The 10755-nt window shown below is 40.0% G+C and overlaps 3 protein-coding genes across 4 annotated transcripts; 1 reads left to right on the top strand and 2 right to left on the bottom strand.

Annotated features, from left to right (window-relative positions):
- The first annotated feature begins 239 nt into the window (after positions 1 to 239).
- LOC136042943 (uncharacterized) lies at positions 240 to 3103 on the top strand. The gene is made up of 2 exons (XM_065727858.1): positions 240 to 681; positions 1925 to 3103. The coding sequence occupies exons 1-2, from the start codon at positions 557 to 559 to the stop codon at positions 2322 to 2324; spliced, it is 525 nt and encodes a 174-aa protein (XP_065583930.1). The 5' UTR covers positions 240 to 556; the 3' UTR covers positions 2325 to 3103.
- Positions 3104 to 3606: 503 nt separating this feature from the next.
- Positions 3607 to 4512, bottom strand: LOC136042940 (putative nuclease HARBI1). The gene has a single exon (XM_065727854.1). It carries the CDS (start codon positions 4510 to 4512, stop codon positions 3607 to 3609), a length of 906 nt encoding a protein of 301 aa, XP_065583926.1.
- A 585-nt stretch (positions 4513 to 5097) lies between these two features.
- LOC136042942 (uncharacterized) lies at positions 5098 to 8791 on the bottom strand. 2 transcript variants are annotated; one of them, XM_065727856.1, is made up of 2 exons: positions 8583 to 8791; positions 5098 to 6249 (listed from the first exon to the last, which is right to left on the bottom strand). In XM_065727856.1, exons 1-2 carry the CDS (start codon positions 8780 to 8782, stop codon positions 5292 to 5294), a joined length of 1158 nt encoding a protein of 385 aa, XP_065583928.1. In that variant the 5' UTR covers positions 8783 to 8791; the 3' UTR covers positions 5098 to 5291. The 2 variants fall into 2 exon arrangements, with proteins under 2 accessions (XP_065583928.1, XP_065583929.1); XM_065727857.1 differs by lacking the exon at positions 5098 to 6249 and adding an exon at positions 6940 to 7964.
- Between the last annotated feature and the right edge of the window lie 1964 nt (positions 8792 to 10755).

The raw sequence follows: 10755 nt of genomic DNA, 5'->3' as shown, positions 1-10755 counted from the left end.
ATGTTAGATACCTGTTCTCAATAAAATATTGATGATTTTACTGAAGCTCAGAAATCAACCAATCAGAATTCACCTGCAGTAAGATAGGTCAAGGTTAGAGTACCAACAGGTATCCAGCATTAGGCATAGGCTATGCCAAATGTTAGATATATCTAGCGTTTGGCATAGGGTATCCAAAAATCAGGGGTTTGTGGTTGACTGTCTAGTGATATCTGATTAGTTAACATCTATATTTGGGTGTTGCCGTCAGTCTGCAGTAGAGGTATGCTTATTTGAATGTTTGTTGACTTTAAACTTTGGCATTTTCAAGCATTTGTTGTGATGAAACTAACAAGAAGTTAGATTGGTAATTAAGAGCCTCTGAAAACACCTGAATTTGTATTTTGGATATTCATTCTACCATTTAGTCCGAAACTGCACTGTTTACATTTAAGAAACTGTTCAAATATACATTCCTGAGTTTACTTAAGAAATATGTTACTGGTTCTTAATAGTGAAATTCTTACTTTCAGAGGACTGGTGTAGAAAATCATGGTCATATGTTCGCGGAGAATTCATGAAGCGCTACTCTGCGAGAAAAGAAGGAAGGCTCAGTGGAGGAGATGGAGAAGAGGATGAGAATATTAATTGGCCGTTGTTCAGATACTTGATGTTCCTGATCAAATACTACAACCCAAGGAAGTAAGTATCATGAGCAGAGGTGTTACCATACTAGCCAAAATGTCTGGGGGGTCAAGGTATTTACCGACTGGGTTGTCATTTTTATTGACTATTTTTCTTGAGAAAACGACTGTTTTAAGAAAAACAGACTACAGCATTACATCATACAGACTACAATTATTCTGTCTTCTGTGTGGATTTTCTTGACTTTTTTTAAAGCACAACTCTTGCCTAGAAATGATCTTTAACATATGAAATGGGTAGAAATTTGTTTCGGAAACACCATTACTGTCCACGAGAAAATAGCGATTTTCTTGTTAGCGCTTGTCGACTATGTCCAGCTTTCCTGCTCTCCGACGCGGTGGCTGGGCCCAAAACATTTGAAAAACTGAACGAGCCGTGGTTAAAATGTGGGAAAACTTACAAATAAAAGAAGTAAGAAGTATAAAGTATAAAAGAAGTAAGCTTGTAATTCCATATGGAAACTAAATTATAAAAGGCAGAATAAGCAAGAGGAAGTCGTGTTAATACAGAAAGTCGTGCCTTGCAGTTTTTTGGTTCATCCATACACATCCTGTTTTGTCATGGTTCCAGTTGGACTATCCCTCTGAGGCGAGAACAAATAGTATTCTTTGATTATTTTTTTTTTATAAAACAATATTTTCCTGGGCTTCGCCTGGATTCGGGGCAAACAATCTTTTTCAGGGATTTGCTTCTGGGCAAACTACCTGTCCGGTGAGAATAGGAAGTTCACGTCTTCATATTTTTCTTATCCGTAAATCGACTGTCACGTCAGCTTGGATTTATTTTTTTAATATTCCTTCAGACCTAGCTGATTATGAATCATATTTGACGCTGTAAACCGGATACGTCAGCTGTGTTCCGTCAGCTACATGCATCGTGAAATATGACTTTTTGGGATCCCAAAACGTAAGTGGAGGGATACCTTTGACATCGCAAAAGTTGTCCGTCTGTACGTCCGTCTGTAAGCACGATAACTCTCGAAGGGAATGAGATATTTTCATGAAACTTGGTGTGAGGATTCTTTGGGTCAAGAGTAAGGTCGAGTCTGGATCAAATATTGAATTTTTGGGATCCCATTGTAACCTTTGGTCTTGTTTTTGTATCCTCTCAAAGTTTGAACAAAATATTTCAACCCTTTCGAGAGTTGTGGTGCTAGCAGTCGGACAAAACTTAACGAAGTCATCCCGTCACTGATGTTTGGGGGGGGGAGACTTGTGATTAATAGGTTCCCTTTTTTCAGGACCAGCGGAAATCTTCCTGATATGAGCAAGGAAGTTGTGGTTGTGGCGGCAACTGGGGAAAGCAGTGAGTACAGTGAAGAAGAATCAAGAGATGCCTTCCTTCCAGTCTATAGCATACAAGAAAGAGACTCTGTGGAAAGAGTAAAACTGTCAGACAAGGGAAAGGGCAAGAAATTGAATCTGCCAGTGCTCAAAACTTTGAACGGCCTCAAAAGAGCTCAAAGGGAGCCAGAAAGCGATGATGACCTGCAAGAAGTTTACTGCACAACTTCAAAAGGCTTTGTTCACGTGGAGGGTTTCAAAGGGAGAGAGAACTTGCCACAGCAAAAAGGGAAGCCTCACCTGGGCCATCAAAGGGCTTTGCCAGTCCTATTCAAGTACAAGGCATTAAAGCGATAGAGGTCTTGCACAAGAACTTGTAGCAGAAGAGAAGTGAAGCCTCACCCGTTCCTAGACCTTCGAAGGACTTTGTCAGCCCTATTCAAGTACAGGGCCTTAAAGTGACAGAGGCCTTGCACTTGCCGCAGCAGAGAAGTGAAGCCTCACCGAGAGTTTCCAAAGGCAATGCCAATCCCAATGTTCTTGTACAAGGAGGCAAAGGGGCAGATGACTCGGGCGGATGTTCCGAGCAGACTAGAAATAAAGCCTTACCAGAACGAGAGCCCCCAGTCAAGAAGACAAAAAAGAACCAGTTAAAGGACAGTCAAGTGCAGATGCCCTTATTGAGGAGGCTGCAAAAGCCCTGCGTAGTATCGTTGAGACCCCAATGAACCAAAACCAGTCGCCGAATTTTGGATACTGCCAGTCATTGGCTGCCCAGTTAGACAGCTTCACACCTCTTGTGCAGGCAAGAATCAAAGCAAAGTTTGCTTCAATCGTTTTAGAAGAGATGGAAAAGCTTGAAAAACATTAAAAGACCTGCTAATATTAAGTGTTTGGTTAGAGAAGTGGTAGATTTTGAATTTGGCTTTTTCAAGATTCTAGTTGACATTATAACTTCCTTTAGTTCGAGTGCATTTGTAATGTTCATGTGACTTTGAACGTCAGATGAGAAGATTTAAGTTAGTCTGCTATTATAAATAATTCCATTTTTAGTTTAGTCTTTTTTTTACTTTTCTCTCAGTATAACGAGTTTGTAATACATCTCAGGATTTGAGCTCCTAGTCTAGAGTTAGGGGTGCCCCACTGAGGCATACATAGCTTTGAACTCCAGGTGATATGGGGCCCACTTAATAGATATAATGAAGCAAACCTACATGAGAAATATCGTCAGAAAACAATGAGCTATACATGCCGTGTCCCAATTGCTAAGTTAGTCCTAAATTGCAGGGAGGGGGGCCCAAAAGCTCTGTTCCAACGTCTTTTATGCCCGGGCCCCACTACGGACACACCTGTTCGTAATTCGGTATTTAAAAAGTTTTTAAGACGTTTAGGACGCTCCTCTCAACGTGTAAAAACCCACCTTAAAAACATCTAAAAACAGAATTGCGATAGGTGTGTCCGTAGTGGGGCCCGGACATTATTTTAAATTTGCAGGATGCCAAAGGTGGGCCTGAGACTTTAACCAAGACAAATAATTGTAAATCTTAAAAAATTGGCACAAACATACACTAAAACATGAATAAGCGATTCATCCACTAAAGAAAAATAATCAGAAATTTCCACGTAGAATAGCCTCGTCTTACCATGGCACTCTACCAACTCCACAAAAATAGTCTTTAAAAGCCTCACGAATTTTCAATGCATCTCTGCCTGAAAAGTTTCCAGAAATGTTACCACTTGGCAATACAGGTATGCTCTGTCGCCGCCACGAACCTGGAATTATCTGTCCATTTGCTTCACGGTCAACCAAGACAGGTGTGAAATAACTGTTTCCATTCTGAGCATTCGTCACCATTAGGAAATTATGAAGAACGCACACGGCCTTCACAATGTGATCGATGGCCTCGAGTTTGCCCATCATGGTACTTTTAAGCACCCGAAATCGAGAGGCGAGGATTCCAAAAGTGTTTTCCACGACACGACGGGCTCTAGACAGTCTGTAATTGAAGATTTTTTTGTCTGTGGTTAGGTCACCATATCGTGAAAATGGTTTCAAGAAATTCGTCTTCAACGGGAATGCCTCGTCGCCAATAAAGACGTGCGGCAAAGGGCAGGAGGTATTCGGCAACTCTTTATCACCTGGTACTGGAAGCCTGTTCACTTCCAGGGCCTTTCCAAAGCTGGACCTTTTGAAAACGGTACTGTCGTTTTCTTTACCTTTTGCACCAACGTCTATGTATAAGAAGCGGTATCGCGCATCGACGACAGCCATAAGCACTATGCTTTCAAAGTCGTGAAAGTTGTGGTAATCAGAGCCAGAATTGGGGGGCTTATGAATCCTACAATGCTTTCCATCAACTGCCCCTATGCAGTTTGGAAACTGCCACAGATCATTGAACTCCCTTGAAACCAGCTTGAGATCTTCTTCAGTTGGAGGCTTCATGTAAAGAGGCTGAAGGACAGTCCATAATGCCTGACAAGTCTCCATAATAATGCCACTAAGTGCAGCTCTCGAGACTCTGAAGGCTATTGATAAGCTGAACATTGAATCTCCACTAGCCAAGAATCTAAAAAAAAAAAGAAAATTAGACCCAGAACTTAATTCTCTAGAGTGGAGCAGGCCTAGGCTACTACAAAATGGTACTTGAAAGCTATGTTGACATTATAACTTCCTTTAGTTCGAGTGCATTTGTAATGTTCATGTGACTTTGAACGTCAGATGAGAAGATTTAAGTTAGTCTGCTATTATAAATAATTCCATTTTTAGTTTAGTTTTTTTTTTTACTTTTCTCTCAGTATAACGATTTTGTAATACATCTCAGGATTCGAGCTCCTAGTCCAGAGTTAGGGGTGCCCCACTGAGGCATACATAGCTTTGAACTCCAGGTGATATGGGGCCCACTTAATAGATATAATGAAGCAAACCTACCTGAGAAATATCGTCAGAAAACAATGAGCTATACATGCCGTGTCCCAATTGCTAAGTTAGGCCTAAATTGCAGGGAGGGGGGCCCAAAAGCTCTGTTCCAACGTCTTTTATGCCCGGGCCCCACTACGGACACACCTGTTCGTAATTCGGTATTTAAGAAGTTTTTAAGACGTTTAGGACGCTCCTCTCAACGTGTAAAAACCCACCTTAAAAACATCTAAAAACAGAATTGCGATAGGTGTGTCCGTAGTGGGGCCCGGGCATTATTTTAAATTTGCAGGATGCCAAAGGTGGGCCTGAGACTTTAACCAGGACAAATAATTGTAAATCTTAAAAAATTGGCACAAACATACACTAAAACATGAATAAGCGATTCATCCACTAAAGAAAAATAATCAGAAATTTCCACGTAGAATAGCCTCGTCTTGCCATGGCACTCTACCAACTCCACAAAAATAGTCTTTAAAAGCCTCACGAATTTTCAATGCATCTCTGCCTGAAAAGTTTCCAGAAATGTTACCACTTGGCAATACAGGTATGCTCTGTCGCCGCCACGAACCTGGAATTATCTGTTCATTTGCTTCACGGTCAACCAAGACAGGTGTGAAATAACTGTTTCCATTCTGAGCATTCGTCACCATTAGGAAATTATGAAGAACGCACACGGCCTTCACAATGTGATCGATGGTCTCGAGTTTGCCCATCATGGTACTTTTAAGCACCCGAAATCGAGAGGCGAGGATTCCAAAAGTGTTTTCCACGACACGACGGGCTCTAGACAGTCTGTAATTGAAGATTTTTTTGTCTGTGGTTAGGTCACCATATCGTGAAAATGGTTTCAAGAAATTCGTCTTCAACGGGAATGCCTCGTTGCCAATAAAGACGTGCGGCAAAGGGCAGGAGGTATTCGGCAACTCTTTATCACCTGGTACTGGAAGCCTGTTCACTTCCAGGGCCTTTCCAAAGCTGGACCTTTTGAAAACGGTACTGTCGTTTTCTTTACCTTTTGCACCAACGTCTATGTATAAGAAGCGGTATCGCGCATCGACGACAGCCATAAGCACTATGCTTTCAAAGTCGTGAAAGTTGTGGTAATCAGAGCCAGAATTGGGGGGCTTATGAATCCTACAATGCTTTCCATCAACTGCCCCTATGCAGTTTGGAAACTGCCACAGATCATTGAACTCCCTTGAAACCAGCTTGAGATCTTCTTCAGTTGGAGGCTTCATGTAAAGAGGCTGAAGGACAGTCCATAATGCCTGACAAGTCTCCATAATAATGCCACTAAGTGCAGCTCTCGAGACTCTGAAGGCTATTGATAAGCTGAACATTGAATCTCCACTAGCCAAGAATCTAAAAAAAAAAGAAGAAAATTAGACCCAGAACTTAATTCTCTAGAGTGGAGCAGGCCTAGGCTACTACAAAATGGTACTTGAAAGCTATGTTGACATTATAACTTCCTTTGGTTCGAGTGCATTTGTAATGTTCATGTGACTTTGAACGTCAGATGAGAAGATTTAAGTTAGTCTGCTATTATAAATAATTCCATTTTTAGCTTAGTTTTTTTTTACTTTTCTCTCAGTATAACGAGTTTGTAATACATCTCAGGATTCGAGCTCCTAGTCCAGAATTAGGGGTGCCCCACTGAGGCATACATAGCTTTGAACTCCAGGTGATATGGGGCCCACTTAATAGATATAATGAAGCAAACCTACATGAGAAATATCGTCAGAAAACAATGAGCTATACATGCCGTGTCCCAATTGCTAAGTTAGGCCTAAATTGCAGGGAGGGGGGCCCAAAAGCTCTGTTCCAACGTCTTTTATGCCCGGGCCCCACTACGGACACACCTGTTCGTAATTCGGTATTTAAGAAGTTTTTAAGACGTTTAGGACGCTCCTCTCAACGTGTAAAAACCCACCTTAAAAACATCTAAAAACAGAATTGCGATAGGTGTGTCCGTAGAGGGGCCCGGGCATTATTTTAAATTTGCAGGATGCCAAAGGTGGGCCTGAGACTTTAACCAAGACAAATAATTGTAAATCTTAAAAAATTGGCACAAACATACACTAAAACATGAATAAGCGATTCATCCACTAAAGAAAAATAATCAGAAATTTCCACGGAGAATAGCCTCGTCTTACCATGGCACTCTACCAACTCCACAAAAATAGTCTTTAAAAGCCTCACGAATTTTCAATGCATCTCTGCCTGAAAAGTTTCCAGAAATGTTACCACTTGGCAATACAGGTATGCTCTGTCGCCGCCACGAACCTGGAATTATCTGTCCATTTGCTTCACGGTCAACCAGGACAGGTGTGAAATAACTGTTTCCATTCTGAGCATTCGTCACCATTAGGAAATTATGAAGAACGCATACGGCCTTCACAATGTGATCGATGGTCTCGAGTTTGCCCATCATGGTACTTTTAAGCACCCGAAATCGAGAGGCGATGATTCCAAAAGTGTTTTCCACGACACGACGGGCTCTAGACAGTCTGTAATTGAAGATTTTTTTGTCTGTGGTTAGGTCACCATATCGTGAAAATGGTTTCAAGAAATTCGTCTTCAACGGGAATGCCTCGTCGCCAATAAAGATGTGCGGCAAAGGGCAGGAGGTATTCGGCAACTCTTTATCACCTGGTACTGGAAGCCTGTTCACTTCCAGGGCCTTTCCAAAGCTGAACCTTCTGAAAACGGTGCTGTCGTTTTCTTTACCTTTTGCACCAACGTCTATGTATAAGAAGCGGTATCGCGCATCGACGACAGCCATAAGCACTATGCTTTCAAAGTCGTGAAAGTTGTGGTAATCAGAGCCAGAATTGGGGGGCTTATGAATCCTACAATGCTTTCCATCAACTGCCCCTATGCAGTTTGGAAACTGCCACAGATCATTGAACTCCCTTGAAACCAGCTTGAGATCTTCTTCAGTTGGAGGCTTCATGTAAAGAGGCTGAAGGACAGTCCATAATGCCTGACAAGTCTCCATAATAATGCCACTAAGTGCAGCTCTCGAGACTCTGAAGGCTATTGGAAAGCTGAACATTGAATCTCCACTAGCCAAGAATCTAAAAAAGAAAAAGAAAATTAGACCCAGAACTTAATTCTCTAGAGTGGAGCAGGCCTAGGCTACTACGAAATGGTAGTTGAAAGCTATGATTAAAGTAACATTTGCTGCAGCATTTCAGCTTTCAAAAACCTTGTATCAAGGAAATTCTATATGAAAAGCCTAACTTCCTCAACTGAAAACGTTCCAAACCTGCAGAATGTACTGACAACCAGTGAGAAATAATGTCAATTTTTACAAAATATAGGCTTATCCAAATAAATGAGGAATCTGCTATGAACAAGCTACACAAAAGTGTAATTATTAAATACACCCAAGCTCGAGGAAGTTAAGTAAGTAGTAAGTAAGGTTTATTAGACAAGAACTTGCTAGCCATCTAATTTGAGTTTTTTTTACAAACTATAATTTTTTTTTAACCCTCAAACGTTACAGAATGGGAGACATGGCGGTACAAATATTAACAAAGTGGCAATACTAAGCACGCTTACAGGAGATCATCTAAGAACCAGAATCATAATCAAACTTAGGTGTTTACACCTATAATAGCTGCAAACACACTTGAAATAGCTCTGAAAATTTTTATTATTGATAAAACTTTGTCAAAGTCAGAAATTGTTACCTGAGAGTCATTGCCAGTCTACACTTGGCAACAATAGCAGGCCTCATAACAGTGTCATTTTTCTCTATTAGTGAACTGACACATGACGCAATAAAGTCCATCTGCTCTTTTGACATTCTGTAAGTCTGAAAGAAGAGCTCATCGTCGGAAGCTTCCATCTCTTTTGTTAATGCCTCATACATGCCATGCTTCTCTCGCATCTAAAAAACAACAAAAAACATTAATGTATAGCCTAATACCATCTTTTTGTGAGGCAACATTACTGCATTGCCTACACTGATGGTTAATATGACAAAGCTGGTTGTCACTACTAAGATCACAAAAATAAAATCAGCTATTGGCCAGACTAACCATTAAAAAAGGCTGGCGAGATTGCCAGCTGGACACGCAGTAACACAATGCAAAAATTATGTTGGGAAAATGGGAAACACAAAAACTATCAACCAAGTACCCTCAATTCAAACTAGAGAGCCTTGAGAAACTAGAGAGCAATGAGATTTGACAGTTTCTAAAGAGATAAAAGCGACAACACTCATTTATTACCCAAAAAACTTGATAAAACTAAAAGGGACTTCTTAATGATCAATTATTTTAAAATATCTACATTATACACAACAATAAACATTTGCTATAAAGGGAAAGTCAGCTAGGCCTGAAAAACTACTCAAAATTAATTGTGCTTTGAGACTGCTAGCTGATTGTCTAAATGATTTTGGATATCAATGAGATAAAATGTGTGCAAACTCAACACCAATATGCAAGTAAGTAAGTATGGCAGCACTGACATGTCAAGGTCTAAACTGGCAGTGCTAATTTCCCCTTTGTGACCCTTTGGCCAAGAGTTGCAATGAAGGGCTGGGGGCCATAAATCCTGTGCTTTTGCACACCCTCCCTGCTTATCTTTCCCATATTTCTCCATTTGCCCATTTAGAGCTGGTTTAAATCTGTCTGAGATTACTGAGTAACATCACTGACCCCCATTCAAAACGAATAAACTGGCAATACCAGGAATCAAACCTGTACCCCATGGACAAAGGATTTATAACTGGGAGTGCTTTCCACTTAGCCAGGAACACCATTATGACCAGAGTAAAACAACTATTTCAAAAAAGAAAATATTGAAAAAAAGCCAAGATGGATTTACAGCCATTTTCACTAATCTTCTATACACACTATATTTTACAAAGCTCCAGCAGGGATTGCATTTACTTAAGATGCAAACTAGCATGGTGAATGCTTAGCTTTGAGATATTCTTGTCTTAAAATAATAATAAAAAAACAAATTTACATTTGCTATTTGTTTTCCAAACACTCAATTAAGCAAAACCATTTGCAACAGCAATACGCCCATGGTTAGGATCTATCTAAAATGCTTTACAACAGAAGGGACACATGTCTTGCAAAGCAAATACTCAGCTTTAATGCTGTTCTTTGTCATCTCTAAAAAAAATTAAACTGTATCAGATGTATTTTGATATAAGATACTTCTAAGACTTTTAGCCAATTCTGTTAAATAAGAGGCCAGGCATTTCTTCACAATTTATACAATGCGTAAAAGAGCACCAGGGGGTTAGATTAGAAAAAACTTTCAGGGATGGGTCTAAAGGCTAAAAGTATGTCCTGCGAAGGTCTGCTTACATGAAATACAAAGAAATTGGTTTCAGTTTCATAGCTTTCCTCAATCCCACTTTATAAGGTTTTAAAGATATGCAAATACACTTCCTGAATTAAAAAAAAAAACCATTGATATGGCTGAAAATGCTACTCAAATAAAAGGAATTGCATTTTAAGACCTAAAGCCAGTATAAAGAAACTGATAATATAAAATTAAGGTAAAACTTGTTTTGTCAAAATTTCAATAGATTAGGTATAGACCTGTTGAGTAAGCAATTTTCTAAGACTTAGAAATCAGAAAAGGGTTAACATAGAAGCTTGGCAGTACCTTCCCAGAATATGTTTTTGGCCCTGGATTAATTACTGAGTTCTATTATTCTAACCTATTCCCTTTCCAAGATAGTGAAAAGTAGCTAAACTAGATTTTTACATATTTTTTGCCCTGGAGTCATTACTGAAAGTTCCATTTTCCTGACCTAACCCATTTCCAAGGTAGCAAAAAGTAGCCAAACTAGAGTTTGACCTGAAAAATAATCCATTGCCCTATAGGGTAAGGCTG

This window comes from Artemia franciscana, unplaced genomic scaffold, assembly GCF_032884065.1.
Source record: "Artemia franciscana unplaced genomic scaffold, ASM3288406v1 Scaffold_253, whole genome shotgun sequence".
NCBI classification, from domain to species: domain Eukaryota; kingdom Metazoa; phylum Arthropoda; class Branchiopoda; order Anostraca; family Artemiidae; genus Artemia; species Artemia franciscana.
This window is presented reverse-complemented; position numbering and strand designations above follow the sequence as displayed.